This window comes from Camelus bactrianus, chromosome 3 (genome assembly GCF_048773025.1).
Source record: "Camelus bactrianus isolate YW-2024 breed Bactrian camel chromosome 3, ASM4877302v1, whole genome shotgun sequence".
Classification (NCBI taxonomy): Eukaryota; Metazoa; Chordata; class Mammalia; order Artiodactyla; family Camelidae; genus Camelus; species Camelus bactrianus.
Window position 1 is genome coordinate 110,602,953 of NC_133541.1, and position 23,830 is coordinate 110,626,782.

The 23,830-nt window shown below is 45.4% G+C and overlaps 1 protein-coding gene across 2 annotated transcripts in view; it reads left to right on the forward strand.

The window, feature by feature from the left end:
- GRIA1 (glutamate ionotropic receptor AMPA type subunit 1) overlaps window positions 1-23,830 on the forward strand; it is a 289,213-nt gene that overhangs the window by 175,051 nt on the left and 90,332 nt on the right. For both annotated transcript variants that reach the window (XM_010970020.3, XM_010970019.3), the window contains exons 6-9: window positions 3,939-4,100; window positions 6,095-6,262; window positions 14,029-14,133; window positions 23,057-23,167. In XM_010970020.3, coding sequence (XP_010968322.2) covers window positions 3,939-4,100; window positions 6,095-6,262; window positions 14,029-14,133; window positions 23,057-23,167 — 546 coding nt within the window. The remainder of the gene's footprint in view (window positions 1-3,938; window positions 4,101-6,094; window positions 6,263-14,028; window positions 14,134-23,056; window positions 23,168-23,830) is intronic.

A 23,830-nucleotide genomic window follows, 5' to 3' on the forward strand; every position in this document is an offset into this window, starting at 1 on the left:
TTAAATCTTTTATAGAATGTAATTAGCAATGTTGCATCCTTCTACAATGTTCTGTAATTAATAGCACAGATAAAGCAGATAAAGAAAAATGTATTAATCACCAAATATTACCCCCCAAGTTTTTTTTATTAAAATAGCAAAGAAAATTAGAGAATGATTTAATTAAACTTTGTTTAATTAATGTGCTCAGGGGAATAGAGTGGGTGAGTTGAATTTCCCAGTTAACTGGTAGGCAAATAGTTAACACCTTTATTTCCTCTTTCTTAGTCAAGAGCACTCTTCTCTGTTGGAAAAGTCCATTTTCTTGCATTATGGAGAAATCAAGTCTAGTAACTCTAGGAGACTTTCTTCTTAGCGAGTAAACACATTGTGGAGATTCAAGATTACCGTTCCAGCATGACTCTTACATGGAGGGGAGGGGAAGATGTCCTCTATTAGATGAATGCACACTGATCCCAAGTTATTCCCTTATTTTGCGTCTTTTATCTAACAGCACAGATAAGAGCTTGTTTTTTTTATCATTTTTTGTGCCTCCCTTCTCAGGGGAGCTGAGGAGTTCAGTTGGAGGCCCCATCAGTTTGATTAGATGTAACTGAGGTTTGGCTCCAGTAACCCTGTAGTCAGACATTCTGCTGATGGAGTTGAGTGGCATTTATGTTTGAATAAACTCTGCCATTTCCTTTGGCCCCCATTACATTGATGAGGGCAGTCAGTACAAAATGCCCGGGAGCTTGTTACAGATTTTCAAGCGACAGAATCTGACTGCAGGAGATCACTTTCATTTTACTCTCTCAATAGTTATTTTATGAACAAGATGTTCTTGCTAAAATCTCTAAAAATTATGTGAGATATCTCAGCTGTGCATTAGCGGTTAACAAGTGGTGGGATGGTTGTGCTCTTAGGCAGCAGAACATCTTGGAATGCACACTGGGTACAAGAACCTAACTGACTTCATCAATACTAACAGCTTTCTAGAACCTTTGTGCAAATCAGTAGACCTGTCAAAGTCTGTAAACTGTAGCTATGGGAAAAGTTAATCGCAAAATATATTTCCAACACAACCTTCTCTTTTCAACCAATTAAAATCATCCACTGGCATCTACTGCCTGCCAAGCATATTCCCTCTGGCTAATTAGCATTCTTGCTTGAGGAAAGTCTTCAGCTTTTATTCATTCGCTCAACAAGTATGTACTGAGCACCTACTCTGTGCCAGGTAGTGTTCTAGGTACTGGGTCCTAGGACACATCAGTGAACAAAATAAAGGTCCCTCCTTCATGGAGCTGACATTCCAATGCAAAGAGCAAGGACAAGGGAACAAATGAGTAAACAAGATCATCTCAAATGGTGATAAACAGAGCGCTGACAAGGAACTGACTGGACTTGGTGTTGGGGGTGACTGGGTTCTACTAGAAGCAGGTCTTAACAGAACGATTCAAGTACAAGTAGCTTCTTTGGATGCTAATTCTAGAAACAACAGCAGGGAATCAGGGATGTTAGGTAGGGAAGGGAAACCAGGCAGCTGACAAAGATGCATAATCAAGACACCACTGGGGGATACAGAGCATCATTCATTAGGGGAGCCCTAGACTTGGGTGTAGAACATACCTCAAGGTTATCCCTCCTGGGGGAGAGGATTCTGGAGTATTTATCCACTAACTACCCATTGTCATTGGTTGAGAGCTGCTCTGGATGTATGAACCCCCTGGCGCACCTGGCTTACCCTGCACGTGGATGAAGCGATAGGTATTTGCTAGTAATAAAGTGGATTATCAGTGTCTAAAGGCAAGTGGAAATGAGCAGGGCACCAACAGCGTCTACCATGGGGCCGGACTGAGAATTGGGTCAGGACAGACCTCTCTGATGAGACTACATTTCAGCTGAGATCCAAAAAGTGGAAAGGAGCTGGCCAGGGAGAGCACACCTCCAGGCAGAGAGACCAGCTGGGCAAAGGCTCTGAAGGGAACTGAGCTCAGTCTGTTTATAAAATAGAAATAAAAAGGAGTCGCAGAACTTTAGAGGCATAGGGGGAGTGTCTTTCAGTCCTGAAGTGGTAGCTGACTATATCTTTTAGATAAGGAAACCAGATCAAGACAGTGAGAAATTAAAAGACATGGACAGTCTCAGGAGCCCCAGGCAAGCTGAGACTAGCACTCAGGGCTCTCGTCTGCCAGTCCATGGCTCTCCCCACCCTCAGTCCATCAAACTCCCGCCCCTGCTTATTCCTGCATTTCCCTCTTTGGGATTTGGCAGTTTCCCCCAAGCCATGGAGCTGAAAGCGCAATGCCTTTATGATCCCTGCTCAAATTCCTGCAGCAGGCCCCCGACTCCACCTAAAAAGAACCCCAGGTTGTCACAAGGCTTTATGTGATCCAGCTTTGGGCTGCCGCTGACTGCATTTCCCACCCTGTCTCCCTCCCTCAGGGTGCTACAGTCACACTGGCCTTCTTGCTGTTTCTGGAACATGCTAAGCGTCCTCCCACCTCCGGGCCTCTGCTCAGCATGCTCTTCCCCAGATTTCCCCAGACTGACTCACGCGGCTTCCCGGCACTCAGGTCCCTGTGCCAGCACCACCTCCTCAGGGAGGCACACCTGGGTCATGCCTTCCAGGGCACAGCACCCACCTCCTCTCCCCATCCTCTTTCCCCACTTTACCTTCCTTCACAGGACTCGTAGCTACTGCACAGTGTGCTGTACTGAGCTATGCTCTACACACTTGCTACGTATTTACTTTTTATTGAAGTATAGTTGATGTACAATATTATGTGTTACAGGTGTGCAATATAATAATTCCTAATTTTAAAGGTTATACTCCATTTATAGTTATTGTAGAATGTTTTCTATATTCCCTGCATTGTACAATATATCCTTGTAGCTTATTTTATACCTAATTCTTTGCTTACAGTCTATCTTCCCCACTAGAAAGTAAGCTTTGTAAGAGAAGGAACTTGTTTTACTATAAGAATAGTCCACTGTAGGTTCTCAAAAATGTTTGCTGAGTAACAGGTGAGTAAGTGAGCGAAGACCTTCACAAGACCTTAGTTCTGATCCCCTTTCTGCCACTAAATCACTGAATGACTTTGTGAAGTCGATTCTCCCACTGTCTCTTTATCTGGCAAAAAGACATATAATTTCTATCTTATAAAAGGCATAAAGCCAAATGAGGTCATGAGTTTCAAAGTACTGTATTCTACAGAATATATTATACAAATACAAGGATTTCTTTTTAAGTGGAAGACTTCCTGAGTTTGAATAAACTCCACCAAATGGGGAGGATTTTCATTCCCAATAAAATATCCTTTGTGGATATCAGAATTGATCAAGCCTCACTAGGTAGAGAAAACCTCGTCTGTGGCACAGGGAAGAGCACGGGGTGAGGGATGATCAGATGCCAGCCTTTTTCACAGACTCGCTGGTGACCTTGGGGAGCCCGTAGGCACTCGCCCCGATGGACTTCAGACTCCTCTCCTCTCTGAAGGGAGGGGAGCGGTGGTGGTAGAGGAGACAATGCCTTCCTTGTGTTTTTTATTCTGTTGCAAATCTGTGTGGTCATAATCACCCCACATGTATGCTGATCACTTGGTCTGCACCACACACTTGATGTCCATCATCTCACTGCTTTTCTCCCCAGCCTCCGTTAACCTCTGTTATTCTGACAAGAAACCATCAGGGAACCTGGTCCAACAGCTGTGAGTAGCAGAGCCAGCACTTCAACCCAGGCATGGCTGGGCCCTGAGCAAACGCTCTAAACCACTGTGCTCACTTACTGCACAAATGAAGTGCTAACAGAGTTCAGAAGGGAGGGAGGCACAACTGTCTCTCCATTAAGTCAGTTCTACCATAAGTCAGAACAGGGTGGGAAATCCTGTGATTCTGTCACATGGTTAAATGGATGGATCCAGGTAGCAGATTCTGACTTCTTTCCCTTCCTCCCCGCCCAGGGTTTCATGGACATTGACTTAAACAAGTTCAAGGAGAGTGGAGCCAATGTCACAGGTTTCCAGTTGGTGAACTACACAGACACCATCCCGGCCAAGATCATGCAGCAGTGGAAAAACAGCGATGCTCGGGACCACACCCGTGTGGACTGGAAGAGACCTAAGGTAAGACAATGGGCAGCAGGCAGCAAAGGACCAGCCTGGTCCCTCTGCCTGCCCCAGATTCCTGGGCAGCATTAATCTTTAGAAAGGGATGCACATTCTAAGACAAACAAGCTAAGGAAAATATGTCCCTAAAGTCTGAGGGTACCTGCCAAGGGCAGGCAATCCAGAATGATGACAGTTTCAATAAGGCAGACATTTTGTATTTCTTTCATATAAACAAAATTCAGAAATCAGCAATCCAGGGCTTGTATAATGGTTCTGCAATCATTAAACACTGAGTATCTTCTGTCTTGTTGTTCTGCTATCCTCAGCATAGGGCTGCTACCGTATAGCCCAAAACGGCTGTAAAAGCTCCAGCAATCACCTCGATATGCTACCCAGTAGAAAGGGAAAAAGGAAAATAAAAGGCAAAACTGCTTCCTTTAAAACTCTTTCCAGGAATCACACGCAGATCTCGTACGCACATGCCACTGGCTGCATCTTAGACACTTACCCCAGCTAGCTACAGGGGAAGGTGAAAAATGGTATCTCTATTCTGGGCAGGACCACCATGTCGCACAATTCCAGGGAGATGCTATTTAGCATTTATTTCTTCATGGACTGCCTCCTATATTAATGCAGTAAGCTGGCCCTTATTCTGGTTGGCCATGTATCTAACTAAAAATTCAGGAAATCTAAGTAAGCACCATTCAGCACCTCACTGCGTCAGAGTCAACCCCCAATTATCATGCAGGCTACCTGCCTTTCACTCTCCAGCAATTCAGCTTTGAATCCTGCAGACAAAATCTGTTTGCTATGTGATAACGGTTTAGAATAAGGATAGTGGATAAATTTTCTTTCCCAGGTCAAATCCAATAGCTTGGCAGTGGCTGTGTGGAATGCTGTGTTGAGAAGGACTCTGAGGCTAAATTTGTTTATCTGGGACAAACTGAACACTGAGTAACTTTCTCTTGCCACTCTGTCAGTTTCTTTTTGTAAATGGCAAGCCACTTAACTGAGATGCTTATCCCACTTTTGCTCCAATTGATTTAGCCATTCAGAAATAAAGATTTGCTTCAACATGCGCTTAAGCAAACGAGACCACAAGTGTGTTTTAAAGCAATGAGCAAACCACATAGCAGTTAATTCATTAATGTGTGACTATCCCACCCAGTTTCCAAAAGATTAGAACAGGTTATAAAAGTAACCAAATCTAATATACATACTTTTTAAAAGCAAGAGAATCAAAGTCAAAAATTGGAAAAGTATATCTTAATTCTACAGTTCTCTACTGTGAGCTTAGAGTGTGCCAGCGATTAAGCAAGGCATTGGGGACAAATTCATGAATAAGACGGACATGAGTTCCAAAGCCAGCAAATGCTGTTCTAGATTGTTCATCCTGCTCTTGTTTCATCAACATTAGAGCCCCACTTTAGGTGAGTGGGGAGGAAAACTGAGGGTCATCATGAAGAAGCACAAGGGGAAACTTTGCAGAATGTAAACCCGTCACTCAAGTGAGCCACAGGTGGAAATCATTAAGGGTTTACCCTTCTTGGATTATTGTTTTTCCTTTTACTGTCACCAGGGATAGAGTAAACAGTGCTTCTTGGTACCCAAATGATGACTGTTAACACAGAGAAAATCAATTGGTTCTCCATGGACTGTATCAGACAGATACAGCTGTGTTGTATTTAATCTATGCATTCCTTTTCCAGTTGAACCAACATTATAAAATGGCAAGATTGAACACAAAATTCTATAATTCTCTCTGAAAGTCACAGCTGAACTCACAATTCAGGAGGACTATACCAGCTAGCAGGGTGGAGCAGCAGCCCCCATCTAAGAGGCAGGCACTTCCCGGTTTACCACTGCTCCCCCGACAAACACGCCCCACTTCCCACACCTGGCCCACCGCTGGCATTCTCATCACCAGGAAGCGCATTCCCAGACACAGCTCCTGCCTTCCTCCCTGTCAGCCCGCTCTGACGCTGAACTGTCTCTGTCTCTCCCACCAGTACACCTCTGCACTCACCTACGATGGGGTAAAGGTGATGGCTGAGGCTTTCCAGAGCCTGAGGAGGCAGAGAATCGATATCTCCCGCCGGGGGAATGCTGGGGACTGCCTGGCTAATCCAGCTGTGCCCTGGGGCCAAGGCATCGACATCCAGCGAGCTCTGCAGCAGGTAAGGCTGGTAATGGCTGCCCCATCATATGGGAGCCTCGTAGGGGGACTTCAGCATCAGTTTCAGAAGGGACGTAGATATTTAAAAGAAAATGTAGAGCGTGCCTGAAGTTTGGATCGCCACTGCATTGTGTTTGTGGCTCTTGGCATCTATGGAAGTTCATGTAGAAGTTTGAAAATCAAAAACAAACAAACAAACAAACAAACAAAAACCCAATAGTATGGAATAGTTACTCCTAATAGCACAAAAGCTCTATTTTCTGCTTAGAGATTATGCTAAAAAGAGGAAGGCAGTGATTCTGTACTTAAAAAGGGGACTTGAGAGACACAAAGATGAAAATGAATCATTTTAGCAGTCTCTCGGGGATTCTCCCTCTTGCCCTGATTTTCTGAGTTTCTTCATTACCTTTGTCCTCTGCACACACTTTATGACAGGACCCTGCAAATGTTTCTAAGTACCTCTGACTTTATTTTCTTGTTTCTCAGCATTGCAATCATCAATTTTGTTTGCACTTAAGAACAGGTAAAGAACAGGGATAGAAAATGGTCAGGCCCCCTCCAATCAATCGGCTATGCAAAGGATTCTGGGGCTGAATCCAGATTCAACAGGAGGAGTATACTCAGTTGGTGATTATGTCTGCAGTGGAAGCAGGATGAGACAGAGGTCCACGTGGGACCTGTTTATCGTTCGTGGTTTAGAAGATTCTAGGGGATTGCCCCCAGCTTTATTACTCTCTGAGCTCCTAGAAGTCTCTAGAAGTTTCTAGAAGCACCTCAAGCCCAGGCTGTGCATAGAGGGCAGTGCTCACTGCCAAGGAATGTCAAAGTATCAGACACAGTGGCAAGCCAGCAACAGCAAAATATTTTGGTGTAAATGCCCTTTAGGACCTTCCCGCCCCATCCAAGAGTTGTCTAGATAAGACCAGCTCTACTTTTAAAACTATATTCAACAGAAAGTGAACTTGGACTCCCAGGGGAGGAGAGGAGCGTTTCTGAATGAGGGAGAAATGTAGAGCAAAATGTGAAACTCTTCCCATTTGTTTGCCAACCACACGTGCACAGCCCTAGCAATTCACAGCCTGCAGAAAGAGACTAAAAAAGGGAACATCAACAGCGGTTCTCCAGCTCAAATGAAGTGCCTTTATGTGGAGGAGAATATGTACTTCTGTCCTTTGGGATGAAGCAAAGCTTCTGTGACTACAGGAGGTCCACCTGCAGCCCTTTCTGCCCTCCCCCGGTCTCTGCACAGGGTGGGGGCCTGAATCACTTCTAAATGACGGCCTGGAGGTGCAGCGCCCGCCTTCTGGCTCATTTAAAATGCTCTTCCAGATTTCACAGTAGAGACAAATTCTGTTTGCAATGTGAAACTGGTTTCCGAAGGTCCCAGGGACTTGCCCTCAGCTTCACAGCCCTTCCAGCTCCCTCGCCTCTCCCATCTTAAGGACATCCCTGGAAGGATACTCTGGTACCATTGTGCCGGTGATGAAGCCAGGAGACGACATGGGTGGCAGGAAGGGCTCTGAACGAGGAAACAGGAGAGCTGGGGTCCACGTCCAGCTGGGCCGCCTGGTCTCTGGATGACCATGGAGTACTCGTTCAGATCTCCTGCACCCTCCCCTTTACTCATCCATGACAATAAGGAGGCTGGAGAGATGACTCCCAGGACTCAACTGGCTCTAAGAACTCTGAGCATCTAATTTATTTAATCCTGTGGCCTAACCTACATCTTTCTGGTTGTAAGATGCTCATTCTTCTGCTCTGCCTTTAGTGGGGTTTGTGAGGAAGCAGTTGCCTTAGTTGAAAAAATGACCTCCTCTATATTGTGTTGAGTCAAGACGCGTGTGTGCCTGCCTCTCCAGCAGCCAGTCAGCTGCTCCTGAGAGCCTACTGCATGCTCTGGCCTGGGGCCGAGCTCTGGGGACAGTAAGACAAGGCAAGACCGGCCCTCAAGAAACTCCCTTCAGTCTCTACTGGGGGTGGGTGTCAGGTGGGGAGAACTAGCCACAAAACAAGCCAAAAAGTAAAACCAACATTCTGATCCTAAGATCAGCTATTCAAACTGATAACTTTCAAATTTTTGTTAATCACCTAGAATCACAAAAATGTATAGCTAGAAGAGACCTGAGAGATTACATCTCCCACCTTCCTTTACATTATAGATGAAGCAGCCGACCCAGAGTGGGCAGTGACTCACCCAGGGTCACATAGCAACTTAACAGCAGACCCCCATCCTGGGCTCCTCCTCCCGCCCCAGGCCTGTCCTATGGCCTGAGGGACCTTGGCTTGTATGCCCTGAGCTGCAGGGTTTCCACACACAGTCATGACCATTGTCTAACTATTTCACCCACTAGACCCCTCTCTTAAAATAGCCATGCAATTAGGGAGCAACTGTGTGCCCACAGTAGACTGAGTAAGACCCAAAGACATTCGGTCCTTGGAACCCAAGGTTGGAGGCTCAAATCTCTTCTGTTCTAACCACCAGCCTCCAGGACACACAGTGGGAGGGACCTGTGGTTCTGCTTGTGTTAGAGCTGGGATGTCTGTGAGTTAGGCTAGGAGGAATAAGCACATTATTCTAAAAATAATGGTAATACCAGTTATGATATACTCAGGACTCTCTCGCACAAGGTTCTGAACATATTTTACATGTCTGATCTCGTTGAATCCTCAGTATAACACTCTAAGGTAGCTGGTTTTATTAATTGTGCTTTATAAATGCAGAAACTGAGATTCAGAGATGTTTTAAAAATTTCCTGAAATGATACAGCTAGTTAGCGGTAAAGCTGGGACTCCAACCCCACCTACTTGCTACCTCACTCTGTATATGTAACTGCTCTGCTCTGAAGCCTTGAAGGCCCAGCCCAGGTGAGACACAAGAGCTGTGGCCCAGCCAGCAATGGCACATGGCCTTGGGTAACATCTGTTCACCCCCAACCCCGCTCCCCCTGCTGTAATTTCCCCAGCAGCAGAGTGAAGATAGCTGCCTGCCTGACATCCAGGGAACTGCTCAGAATATGAATGAGCCCACATCCTGGAAGCCCTCAGTGCCCCCAGAAGGAGGAAGCATTAAGGTGCGCAGAGTCAGCTTCTGGCTAGCAGAAAAGATTCAGCTCCCCAAGTCAGGCTCTTAGTATTTGAAGGTCATAAGCCCTTTGGCAATGTGACTTTAAAAAAAAAAAAAAAAAAAAGCTTTGAACTCTTTCCCAGAAAAATGCATGCAAGTACATACATATATTTTTGTATTACCATGAGTTAGGGGGACCATAGACACTTTTGGAAGCCCAGCTCAGGACCTCAGATGAAGATTATCTGCCCTAAAGACCAATCCGCCCTCTTAGGCTTTGTGGTTGCAGGCTGGCAGCCAGTGATCACAGATAGCGAAGTGAAGCTTTACCCAGCAGTTTGCTAGATGAGGGCTGGGGTGGGGTGAGCAATAGTGGTGCAAGACACAGTCCCTGGCTTTTGGGACTCAAGACCCAGTTATGAAGGGGAGACAAGTTCCTAAAAAATAATAGCTATAGAGGCATGGATTAATGGATAACTAACATAGCCAGGCTCTCGGTGCTACGGACAGTCAGAGCAGAAGGCCATGACTCAGGAACGTGGATGCTGGCCGGGCCTCCTATAGCAATGAAACTGGGGCTTTTAAAAATGGTGACCAAATAATTTATCATCCAAACTGGGACACTTGAGAGTGAAAGCGAGAGCTAGTACCAATTATTCCAGGTAAGAGATGTACCCTGGAATGATCTCAAGCAAACTGAGATGGATGGTCATGTTACACCTTAAAAGAAGGGTGAATTTGAACAAAGAGGGATTCAGGTTTTGGAGGGTCTGGGTGATAATGTAAACGACACCCAGCAGGAGACTAGAGCGAGGGTGCTGGTGAGGACTTGTGGGCATCGGGCTTAGCTGTTAGGGAGTTAGGAAGAGAAGAGCTGGGTTCTCACCATGGCTCCACCAGGCACTATCTAGGGGATCCTGGGTTAATTAGTCAACTTCTCTGGCATTAATTTCCTCATCTCCTAAATGGATATAATCCTCTTAGCACTGCCTCCCTCACTGGTTTGTCACAAGGCACACAAAAAAAATTTTTTTGAAAAGGACGATATATAAGCTTCTTTGAACCTCAAGGCAACTGCATGAGATAGTTACAGCCAGGATTATTCATCCCATTGTCCAAGGGGAAAACTGGAAGTTCAGAGTGGTCCTAAGACTTGCCCTGGCTAAAACAACTGGAATGTGATCCACTGGGACCTAGTCCACAGGCTCTGATTTCCCATGTCAAGGCAGCCACAAAGAGGTTGTAGAAGCTCTGGTCCAGAGATCTCTGCTGCCTCTGCTGGGGATGGAGCTGGAGGAGTTGTCAGTGTTGATGGCTCAAGTACTAGAAACACCAACCAGCACTCCCCCAGCACCAAGCAAAAAGGAAAATGCTTCAGCCTCTCATGGGTGGCTGGCACCCAGTACCATTTACAGGAAATCCAAGGTTAATGCTCCATCTTTTACAGAGGGAGTCGGCAGGTGCCAGGACAGTGATGGAAGTTCCAGGAGGCAGGGACTAAAGGGAAATTCCAGGTCTCCCTCAGTCTGACCCCAGCTGCCCCAGCATGGCGGTGGGGCTGAGGAATGAGGACTCAGTCCTCATGGAAAGACAACAATTTTCTGATCTGTCCAAAGCATATGTTTCTGAGAAGCTTACTCCTCTGCCTGTGAGACTTGACTGTCCTCATAAATGGTTTGGAGCTAATCCATTCTCTTGACCTCTCCTTGCTCTGCAATCATAGAAAAATAGTTCTGGGACATCTTCTTTCCCAACTTTATTTATTTCAGTGTGTGTAAGTCTTGGCTTCTCCAACTAGACTGTAAGAGCTTTCAGCTACTTCAAGCCTCTCATGACTTCCTGTGAATCCTGAACCCAAGTGCCGTAGCTCTGAGTCTCAATAAGCCTATCGTAAAAGGAGCAAGATAATCTCTGCTTTTGCTCCTCACTGGGTTCCTGTGAACATCAAACATTGTGACAATGCAAGGGGCCCTTTGCTGCTGCTGATTTTTTTTTTGGAAACTGAGAAAGGCATGCAAAAATAACAGTGATAAGACCCTTAGTTCTGCTGAAAGAGTCCCCTGCTCTGAGACAACAACTTCTCAGACCCAAGGCCTCAATGTTAGATCTTCTTCGCTTCCATCCCTCTTACCCACTGTACACATCACAGTGGCAGTAGTAGTAATCATCATCATTACCATCATCATCAATATCAACATCGTTACTTAAATAACAGATACTCTCCACTGAACATTTATGTCCCAGACAATATGCTAAGCATGTCAGTTCCTTGAAGAGGAAACCGAGAAACAGATAGGCATGGTGACTTGTACATGGCCACATACTTAGGAATTAACACAGCGTGGCCTGGAAAATGCCCAGCTAGAGTAGTGGGTAGCACTAGTAGGCATGTAGAACACATGGCTTTGCTCATTTCTGTATCTTCCCTTAGAGCCTAGGACAGGAGCATTGTCCTCTAAGAGGCCACTTGGTATATTAAGTGAAGAAACCAGAATATATCAGAAGCTCTTGATTTTAGGCCTCCCTCAGACCCATGTAAGTCCTAAGTCTTGAGCAAATCACTTTACCTTCTACTTATGGTTTTCTCCCATGTAAGTGAAGATCCTAATCTCTAAACAGCCTATCTCAGAAGGTTCCTATGACTGGAGATGAAGTAATATATGTGAAAATGCTTCATGAACACGAAACACTTGGAAAATGATGGTAGTATTAATAACACTAATTAGTAACAATAAAAATAACAGCTGGCCTTTGTTGAAAACTCACCATGAGGCAAGCATTGATCAAAACATATCTCATTTCATCCTTAAAACAACCTTAAGACATAACTAACTCTAACTGGTCCCATTAATCAAATGAGGAAACTGAGTCATAGAGACATTATGCAACTTGCCATACCAATATGACATGATGATAATTAGTATGATATTTGAGATAAGAACCAAAAAGTAGAATCATTTGAATCATCAATGACACTTCTGGTTGGGCAGATCAGTCCACCACCCAGTCATCTATACATGTATCCCAATCTGTTTTTCCAAATGAGTCACATTAGCTGCTACTTAGCAAATCTATCCTGAACCTGAATGAATGTGAAACAAGAGGTGGGTGAGAAATGACCAAGGAGAGAGGAAAGTGAAGTTGCTGATGGATCAGCTCTCTTCTAATTCTTTGTAGCAGGACCTTGGCTTTGTTTTCTCTCTGAAAAGGAAAACCAGCCTGGACTTATCCAGAGCGAGAATTTCTCCATATTTCCTCTGACAGAGTGAAGACTTGTTGTAGAATTTGTTGTGTGCTCTGGGCCTATCATGGCCTCCCCACTGAGACTTCCAACCAGAAGGTGATGGGAGGGTCAGCCTGAGAGAAGAGACACACTCATCTATCCTTCCTTCCTCCCTCCGTCCCTCCCTTCCTTCTTTCCTTCCTTCCTTCCTCTCTCCCTTCCTCCCTTCTTTCCTTCCTCCCCACCTTCCTTCCTTCCTCCCTCTCTCTCTACTGCATACACCCCAGCTATTCTTATACCTTCTTAAGGCAGAGGGGCTGGTCACTATCAGAACATCATAAAGCCTTTTAAGTTATTTGAAGAGGGGGAAATAACGCTTGGTTACAAGGCCCTGTTTACATTGGTTATAGGTAGAGACTCATCTCACTGGCCTTAGGCCAGACTGATCTGAGGACACATGGTGGGACAGCATTGGAGAATGTGATTTCTTGTACCTGAGCCGATGATACACAGTCAGACTCATCCCCAACTTGAGGGTGGACCAATTTTATTGGTCACTTCCAGAGCCGCAGGCTTGGTCCTCAAAGTCTTGGATCCGCCATGTTGACCACTTGGCCTTCACTATGAGCTTGAAGATAGGAAGCCATGGAAGTTTAATCTGACTCATTTGTGGAGAAGAAATCCCATGTGTTGTATTTGGGGGGTTTCAATACAAATCTTGTTTCAGTCAGCTGAGACCTGTTTAATGCCCTACATGCTCTGGTCTTATCATAAAGGGTCTCATCAAGTGCTTTAAAGTTTGTACAGCACTTTCACATTTGCTGTGTCATTTAAGGTAGATGGGGCAGGAGTTTTGGAAACTAGAGGCTTAGAGAGGTGAATCATCCAAAGTCACTTGGCTTTTGAGAGGAAAGCTGGGGGTAAAATCCAGGTCTCCCAATTCTAGGCCTTTAGATTGCCAAGTATCGTATTTACTGGCCTCTCAAAGGAATTAAGAAACCATACTGAGGCATAGCCCAAGGCATCACAAGGCCAGCTTCTGCTCCTGGGCCTTCTGACTTACTAGGGATAGCACACCAGTCCCTTCCTCAGGGGGCTTCCTTCAGTTTCCACACCTGAAGATGTGTGTCTGAGGGGCAGTGGTGCTCATGGTGGTGGTCATGATAGGAGTGTGTGATTGGAGATGGCACAGAGATTTCCTATTAGGACTTACTTTGATCCACTGTTACTATTCACCTAAAGCAATGGGCACAAAAGTTTTCAGGATGAATCTCAGTTTAGTTGGAAATAGGACTGTGCTATAATAGTGATACCCACTACAGGCAAGGGAGGAGAGAGGTGTTTAGTATTGATGCTGCTCCAAGACCTCATCGCGTGTAACATTCTCAGGTTTCAGGTTTTCACTTCAGCAGAAAACAAATCAACAAACATGAAGAGCAACTTCAGAGTTCACTGTTCACCACCTGGCTTTGTTTTCCAGGTGAGGTTTGAAGGCTTGACAGGAAATGTGCAATTTAATGAGAAAGGCCGGCGGACCAACTACACCCTCCATGTAATCGAGATGAAGCATGACGGCATCCGAAAGGTAAAGGTCCCTTTGCTTCCATTCCACGGGGAGGAAGGGGCTGAGCAGAGGCTCAGGCCAGAGCCAAGGGCCTGGGGAGCCCCTCTTCCCGAACGGGCTCTCTTCGAAGAGACTGAGGCAATGAGGATTCTAGTCTCAGCTCTGCCACTAATCAGATGGGACTCTGGGCAAGTCAGTTCCTTCCTCTGAGAATCGATTCACTCATGTGCAAAATGGAGATTTAAAAAAATCTCTACCTTTGTCTCAGGGCGCTTGCAAAGATCCCAGGGATGGGAAAGTACTTTGAAAATACAAAGTAATAGATGTGCACAAAATACCACTGCTGTTCCGGAGGGATTCCAAAGTAAAAAGTTGAGAATGATGGTTACTGATGATGTTAACCGTCTTCTAATCCACCCTTGGCCATATCCATTCCATCCTCCACACAGAAGCAGGAGTGAAAAATAGTTTGTGTATAGGTATGTAATATCTAATGCATATGTGTATTAAAAATTTTAGGACATTCAAATCCTCGGGAAAAAACACTCAGAATTCTACCAGACTCTGTGTGCTCCCACCTCTGCCAATTTCTCTGACTTTGACCCTTGGACACTCACTTCCTTCCTCCCTCCCTCCACTCTTCATTCTGATCAACTTTCATTTCCTGGAATACACCATGTTCTCACCTCCCAGCCTTCATGCATGTTCCCTCTGCCTAGGACTCCCTGTAACCCACCTCCTTCTTGTGCCTGGCCAATTCCTCCTCAGCCTTCAGCACTCAGAGTAAATGCCACTCCCCAGAAAAGCCTTTCCTTGGCTCTCTTGTTCTGCCTCGTGGCAGCCTCTATTTTGCTGTCCACAATCTTCATCACACTCCTAGCTCCATGGGGTAGCCGGTGTAGCGGGTAAGAAGCATCGCATACAGAGTATAAAGCTAGTAGAGTCTCATGGATCGGAGCGTTAGCTCTGGAATCCTGGCATCATCACTTTCCAGTCTGTGATTCCGGACAAGTTCATCTGGTTCTTTGTGCCTTAAATGAGGGTCACCATGACAATGCCGATCTCATAGGCTCACTGAGAAGATTCAGTGATCTAACACGTGCAGCCATTCTGAGGGCTGGGCCTGGCATATCGAACATTAGGTCTTAATCTCTTAAACTTGATGTCCTCTATGCCTGTACTGTCAAGCACAGTTACCTCTGGCCATGGATGGCTATTTAAATTGAACTGTAAATGATTAAAATTTAAGAATCAGTCCCTTAGTTGCACTAGCCACCTGTCAAGTGCTCAACAGCCAGTCTGTCTGGTGGCTGCCACACTAGACAGCACAGATGTAGGTCATGTCCATCATCACAGCATGTTGTACTGAGCAGCTTTGCTGACGCTCTCCATCCCCACACTGTGTGGTTCATGGTGCTCTGAGTGTTTTGGTGAGAAACACCAGAATGTGGCAGAATGGTTACAAAGTCTCTGCTTTCCCCTCTACTGGGCACATGACCTTAAACAAGTTAGTTAGTCTCCACGGACCTCAGTTACATCATCCCCAAGTGGGGATAATGCCTGTTACCTCTCAGGGTTGCTGTCAGCCTTAAGTGAAACAAAGTCTGCTACCCGCTTGCCTATAGCAAGGGATTCCCAGAAGTAGCCCCTGGAATGTAGTGGACATTTAGCCCCTGTTTTGTCTACTTTAACTGCCTTCTTTGGGCCACAGAGATTTTTATGCCAGCCTGGAGTTGGAGTGAGTCAGGCTGTTCAAGCCCATGGAATGGATAAGCCAGCAAACAGAAATAACAGAGGAACCTTAAAATCCACTGGCAAATGGTTGTGCTTTAGTTTTCAGATCCTGGGGCTGTTATGCAACTTACCTTCCAATGACTAAATCCTTTCTTAGAATGTGGGCTTAAGCATCCTTTGTTTACAGGGAAACTTTCAGAAAATCAATTCCTCCACATCTGTGGCTTCAGGCTTTTTACTCAATCAGCCTCCTAACAAAACAATTTCTCAGCTTCACGGGTGACCTCGTGGTGCTGGTTGCAGTGAACTCTGCATGGCCTCACCTGATGTATGTAATAAAGAGATGCTGCTGCTGCTTGACTGGGGGCCCTGGGGACTCTCTCCGGATCTTTTGGCTCATATCCTGGCCACTGATCTGCCAACACACCTTCTGGGTATGGGGGTCCAATCTGACATCCTACTGAAAATTGTGTGCTCTAAGCATACATCCATCACACACTTCGGAGCTTCAAATGCCCAAGTGGCACTGGCCCCACTGACGCGAAATCCTCAGGAAATCCCATTCAGAGATTCCACTTCACCGTGGGGTGCTGATTTACAGATCTTTATCCAAATAAAACACCTTGTCAAATTCAAGTAGGAGCACAAATTCTGACAAGTGGCTGCCAAGAGAGAAGTGTAGGGAAAATTCTCCAAGGTCTTTCAGCAAGGGACCAGCATTGTTGTTTTAACCATCTTTGCCCATCACCATTGGTTCTATAGATATTTTTGGACTTGAAATGGACAAGTCTCATTGCAACTTGATGTGAGTCCCCCTGCCCTGCCCCAAGTTTCTCATCCCCAGCTCCAACTCAAGTATCACTGGAAAAAGAAAGACTGGGCAGGAAATAAGACTAAACTGACACAAAGTCCTACTGATGTCAAAAGTGATTTGAAGTCCCGACAAATTCACAGCCCTCCAGTCCACATGTCCTTTGAGACTTTTTCTTTGAGTTTTTGCTACCCAACTTTGGACATACTGAATCCTGTTAGATCTCCAAGATGGAGCTTTAACCCATCCACTTCTCTCCACTTCCTCGGCTCAAGCCTCCTTCCACACTTGCCTGCCAGTCACTAGTCCTGCCGGCCATGTTCTTGGCCCTCTACAAAGCCATTTTTCCAACATGAGAGCTGGGATCATCATTTTCAAATATTCATCAGGTTGTATCATTCCTCTGCTTAAAGCTTTTGGCTGGCTTCCTATTGTAGGTAAAATGCATTGTAACTCCTCACCTTGGCCTTCAGAACCCCAGGTGCTGCGTCCCTCTGACATCAGCTCCTGCTGCTCTTTCTCTAGCCCCTGACCCCACAGCTACCCTGACAGCTTTCTGCTCCTTTACCTGGTCTCTCAATCAATGTAGTTTCATGAGCGGTGTCTCTCCTTGTAATGCAAGTTCTGGCCCAAATGAAGCCACCGCAGAGAGGCGATCCCTGAGCAAGCTATCTAAAGCAGCCCCCACCCACCCAGCGCAATCCCATCATGCCATTCTGGTTTTATCACAGTCCTTACCCCTTCTGATATGTTCTTGTTGGTTTATTGATCTAGACTGGTGTTGGCGAACTTCAGCCTGTAGGCCCAATTTAGCCAAACGCCTGTTTTTGTCCAGCCCGTGAGCTAATGATTTTTACATTTTTAAATGGTTGAACTACATCAGAAGATGACTACTTCATGTCATGTGAAAAGTACATGAAATTAAAATTTCAGTGTCCATAAATAAAGTGGTTTTTTTAATCACAGCCAAACTCATTTGTTTAGGTATTGTCTATGGCTTCTGCACTGTAACAGCAGAGATGCGTAGCTGCAAAAGAGGCTGTCTGATCCACAAAGCCTAAAATATTTACTCTCCGTCTCTTCAAAGATAAACTTTGATGACCCCTGGTCTGGATAAATAACATTTACTTATTACTTATTGTCTTTCTTCCCCTCTTCTCCACCTTCTTGCCACTAAAATGTCCGCTCTCTACAAGCAGGGACCATAGTTGTGTTATTATATCTTCAGTGCCTCCAATATATTGACACATGGTAAGCAGATACAAACTAGTGGCTGTTCATTAAATGAATGGGCAGTGTATTGAATTTTGCTGGGCAACCAGGGAGCATACTACTCTGACCCATGTTTCCATAGATCTACCAACAAGTATGAAAAAAAAAAACGCTGGCAAATTTAATGAAATAACACCTCAAGCAGAACTCAGAAAAAGTCACACATATACTTATTATTCTAAGTTCCAATTCTTTAAGTGTGTTAGATAAGATAACCCTAAGTTTCCTTAACTAGGCATAGTAACAGATCAATTCTAAAATCTCAGCTGTTTAATGCAACAGAGGCTTAATTCTTGCTCATCCAGTAGCCACTTTTGGGGCTGGGGACTCTGGTTAAGACTCAGGCTTATGGAATTTCCACTGTCTGTTTGGGTCTTCCGTGGTGGAGTCAGGCGAGGAGATATGTGCACCACTTCTGCTGTGTTCCGCTGGCCAACCCAATCACCTGGCCCCCCTAGACACATGGCAGGCTGGGAAATGCAACTGCTGTCTAGATAACTGCTCCCCACCATACCTGCATGCTGTGGAAGGTTAACAAGAATCCTTGGTAGTCATCTGGTCTTTGGTGGTCTTTGCCACAACAGGCAACTTTTAAAAAAATTATTATAATGATCTCACTTTTAGAGGCCAGGGGTTGTGGCTTCAGAGGAAGCCTAGAGATACAAGTGTATAAATTTGATTTGATGACTCTGCAAGGTAGATCAATTGAATTTACTGTTCTGTGATCAGCTCCTTTTTAGACTTCATTCACTTAAAAAAAAAAATCTCCTCTATCATCTAGGTTCATTTCCTACATTCAAAGACTCTTCAGAGGTAGGTGGGAAATAGGAGATCAAAAATTATAGCTGGCCCCAGGAGAAGACCTCACTGTCAGAATTTTTAAATCCTCTCCTGAGCGGTGGGCTCCAATTTTGACCAAACTACTAGCTCTGATTTAATTTCAGATAGAATCAAAGTTTCTGTATATCCTCAGTAGAGAATCAAAGTGCTGTATAACAATCCAACCCATTTCTCTAAGAAAGGGAAATTTGCTCTCATCTCCGAAGTGCGATGTCTCTTCAAAAATCTTTGCCAGCTTTTTTTCGTCAGAATGTGGAACCAGATTTCTCAGCCTGCTAGCTGACATGAGGTGCAAGCTGGCATCACCCTGCTCTTCTGACTGGTGCTCTTATTTCTCTACAAAAGGGCTAGGAATAAAATGAGCTTGTTTATAACATTTAACTATTTCTCTAGCTTTTGATAGCAAAGGCACTATCTATAAGCCAAGTTATATAATAATTTTTATAAATACCAACTTAATATTAGAGCTATGATACTAGCTCTGAAGGATCACTATCCTTAAAAATTCAGGTCTCTTTCTAAGCCATGTAAATCTGGTCTACACAAACTTACCTTGATTTTCCCCTCTTTTTTCTCAAAGCAACCTGAGATTTTAGAGCGGCGTTTTGTGGGTTTTGCATCACTTATCCTAGGACATTCTGCACGTAAAGAGGGTTACACTGTCAAATGAGTTTGAGAAAAGCTCCATAAGGCATACTTCTTTTAGAGACTGGCAATGTTCAACAGCAAGTTGAAACTGAGATGTAGTGCAGTATAGAAGCCTGTTAGCCTCCAACGAGGCACTACCCTACTGAGGATCATTTTTTAGTTTAATGACAACTCACCATGAACCACACTCTGTGCTTACTGTTATTCGTGCGTTAACTCACTTGGCTATCCCAGCAACCCTGCGAGACAGGTACTCTTGTTGTAGCCATGTCATAGCATAGGAACTCAGGCCCACTGAGGTCAAGTAACTGGTGCCAGTCCACACACTTTGTAATTAGGAAAATATACCTTTTAAACCAGGTCTGTCTGATGCCGGAGACCAATCTCTCGACCCTCAAGCTCTCACTTTAAAAAATAATAACTATTACAACACAGTAGATGTTCAAGGACTTGGTTGCATGTCAAAGGAGGCAGTTTCCTTGATACTGATGGTTGAATAGTTTTGAGTAGGAACAACTAAACCTGTGACTAACCATGAAGAGGAGAGAAGAAAGAAAGGAGGGGAGGGATGGAAGGAAGAAAAGTGAGGAGGAAGGGGAAGGGGAGGGAATGAGAACACCTTAGCATCATCTATAGGAGAATAAATGACAATTACATTTGCCAGATCATCTCCCAAGTTTGTATTAATTATATTAAATAATTTTACCTTTGAGGTCTATGACCTGGCTCCTATGCCCTGCCATTAGTCTGCTATATATTCTATACAAGTTAGATCATTTGGTCTCCCCAAGCCTCAGTTTTCTCATCTGTAAAACAGGGGAAATAATCCCAAGTCTGTCTGTGCTGTCTGCATAGTATGAGGAGCAAAGAGTTAAGTGTTGTGAAAATAGTTTGGAAATCATTTTTTTAACATGCATCATGGTATACCACGACAATGGTCTTGAACATTAATTTTTCACCCAGAGGGCTCCTTGTGAAAACAAACTCTCAGTGGGAATCCCAATGAGTGAAACAGATGAAAAGCAGGGCTAACTGTTGAAACGGGGATGAGGAAACCAGAGCTTCCCCACCCGCTTCCCTGAGCCCTTGCCCACCTCTCAAGAAAGTGGTGAAGGGGCTCCTCAGTTGCCTGAGGGCCCCATGCAGCCCTGGCCTAGCAAAATGAGGGGCGAGAGACTGCATTCCCATCTTCAGCAAGACCTCTAGTCTCTGAGCCTCTGTTTCCCTCTCTGTAAAAGGAAGAGGTTGGCAGAAACGGTTCTTCAGACTTCTTCTGGCTCTGATATCCTGGAAATCTAAGTTTCTAGTTCTTGTGTCATTAGACAGAAGTGTCTCTTTCCAGGCTGACTAAAAGTGCCCCACACAGGCAACTTGGTGCACATGCCGGCATGAGGGCAAACTTTGACCCTGTGTCCTGAGACACAGCTGCCACCCCACCCCCAGGCCTCTGAACTGTCTCAGCATCAGTGGGGTCCTATGTCTCCACGTTGGAGACATTCATTTTCTCAACAAACGTTCCCTGGGCTGCTTCTCTGTGGAACAGTCTGCTCCCCTAAGAAAGGGGTCCCAGAATGAATAGACCTCCAGCTTTGTCCCTGAGGACACTGTGCAGAGATGGGGACAGGTGTGCCAACAGCTAGACCATGGGGCCAGTGACAACCAACACGAGGCGATCAGGGTTTGCTGGCAGCCTTGCGGAGCAGGCCCGACAATCGGCCTGCCTGCCACCGATCCTGGCTCCACGGCTTTCCTGTGGCCTTAGCAGAGCCACTTCACTTCCCCACAACCCAGTTTCTTCACATTTAAAATGGGAGTGATAATTAATTACCCACTTTCCAGGTTTTTGTCAGGATGAAAGAAGTTAAAACATAAAAAGCACTTAGAAGATTGCCTAAAACACAATAAGCACTCAATAGCTGTTAACTAAAATGAGTCCCAGCCCAGGGCCGGGCCCCTCTCAACAAGAACAGCATCATTGTGAAAAGCTGCCTCTGGAGACAGATGGCCAGGGTTCCAGGCCAAGTTCAGGCTCTTCTCTGCTGCGTCACCACCATCACCTTCCAAGTTAGCAAACTCTCCTAAGCCAGACAAAGGGGCACAAAAGCAATCAAACACAGCCTCTGACAGCCCAGGAGCACGGTCGGTGCTGGAGTTATTATTGTCGTTCACGGCAGCGAGATCGCAGGCAGAATTGTTTATTTCTACCCAAGGGGACTGGAAAAGACATCAAGGCAAAGGTGACATTTGAGTGGACCACTGGCCTGGGCCTTGGTTTTTGTGAACCTGGGATGAGTTCCGGCTGGAGACCGGCTCACCCCTCTGCACGTGTACTTCCATTCTCCTTCCTGTTTGCCCTTTACAACAGCCAGCGGAGGGACCACGGATCAGAACACAACTGTCTCAGATAGACAGAACAGACAGAGACAGAGATAGAGGTAGGGGTGTGTGTGTGTGTGTGTGCACGCGCGCGCTATGCCATTCTGCTCTTGGTAAACCTTCCATGACTCCTGTTGCCTTCAGGATACAGTCTAGACCACCTAGCCTGGACTTTGAATCCCTCTGCTAGCTAGAAACCCAAGTGCCCATGGCCCTTTGGGCTAAGCCTGTCCTCTACCCTGGACCCCGTGAACTCACACATCTGGGCAGATTCCTGCCTTCACATCTTGGCCCATGTTCTCTCTGACCTGAAAGGCTTGGGCCCACCCTGTCCATCCCTCATGACCTCAGTCCTCTCCTCCTGCTGTTTTGCCTGGCATAGGTTCCCATACTTGACTTCCGCTTCTCTGAGCTCCTTAGGTCCCCTCATCACGTAGGGGATGACATGCGTGTGTGTGTCATGTCTCCCCAAGCAGACTGGAGGGACCCTCAGAGCAAGGACTGTCTCTTAAGACTTCTTTATATCACTCTCAGCCCTGCCACACGACACCACGAATGTTTTAGCTCAGAGCTTTACACACAATAGGGATCCGATAAATATGCGCTGAAAGACCTTGGAAAAATGAGTCAGGATAAATAACCTACTCACTTTTAAAAAAAAATAACATAGTCAGCCAGTATTTTCAGGCACGGCCATATGCTCAGTATTATAATAGATTAAAAATAGGAAATAAGAGAAATAAATAAAGAATAAAATAACCATCACCTAGGAAGTTAAATCTAGCTGGAAAAATACAGTTAACCTAAAAAGAAAGCAAAAGGAATGTAAGGTTTAAATCATAAAGCTCCAACAACAGTTCAGAATGAGCTCAGGAAAAGAGAGGTTAACAGGCATCAGGGAAAGACGAGTTTGGCCTTGGGAACAACTTTAAGAAGTTAAATCTTCCTGGCCGGGCTTGACTTGCATCATCCAAAACAGTTTAGGTGCCTGAACAGTTAAACCCTCACCCCTCAGAAGGGGCAGTTTTCAGGCTTAGTGCCTCCTCACGAGGATTTTCATGGGGGTGGCGCTGGGAGGACCAGGAGGGCATCTTGCCTCTTGCTGTCATCATGCACCAAACCTTCAGAGCCCAGCGTGTCCAGTATTGCTGGTGTGATGCTCAGCTCCTCAACTCCCTGTCTGGTGTTGGCTGGGAGGCCCAGAGTGGGCAATTCCTGAGGAGCCTGGCTCACCTTCCAACCCCGTCTTCCTCTCATTCACAGATTGGATACTGGAATGAGGACGATAAGTTTGTCCCTGCAGCCACGGATTCTCAAGCCGGGGGTGATAATTCAAGTGTCCAGAATAGAACGTACATCGTCACTACAATCCTAGTGAGTACTCAGTCCTTTGTGGAGGTTATCTGGGATGTGAGTTAGACCAATACAAAGGTTTTCCCCGGGAGTGAGAGCTGGTTATTCTTGCCAAAACTGTGTGGTAGGTAGAAAGAGGGAGTAGAAAAAGGAGTGCCCTGGAAGTCAGAGGAACTTTTGCTCTCTGGTACTGCCATGATTTCACTCTGTGCCCTGAGACAAGTTGCATACCCCCCTTTGAGCCATTGTTTCCCCATACATAAAACAAAAAGGTGAAACTAAATTGTGGTGGTTCTAACTCTATCCATCCTCAGTATAAGCCATTTTCGAAGAAAGTCTGCTAAAGTCCAGCACCTAAAGTCGATATACGTAAAGCTGCAATGATTTTAAGTGACTGATCATGGGAAACCTGGAGCCAGTTTAAGGTCTGTTTCCCTAACACAGCACAGCCAGAGGTACCTCCAAAAATTACAAGAGCTCCTGGAACATAATTTGAAAAGCTGAGCACATCTCAATGAAACATTCTTATTTTAAGAGTTTGCTTCCTTAACCCAAGACGTTTTGTAATGAGGACTGCAGAAAGGCAGAAAGTCGACTTAGGAGCCAGAGAAATGTCTCCCAGTTAACCGATGCTGGAGACCTCCTCCTTTGCCATGCCAAAGGCTTCCCTCCCTGTGAGTTGAA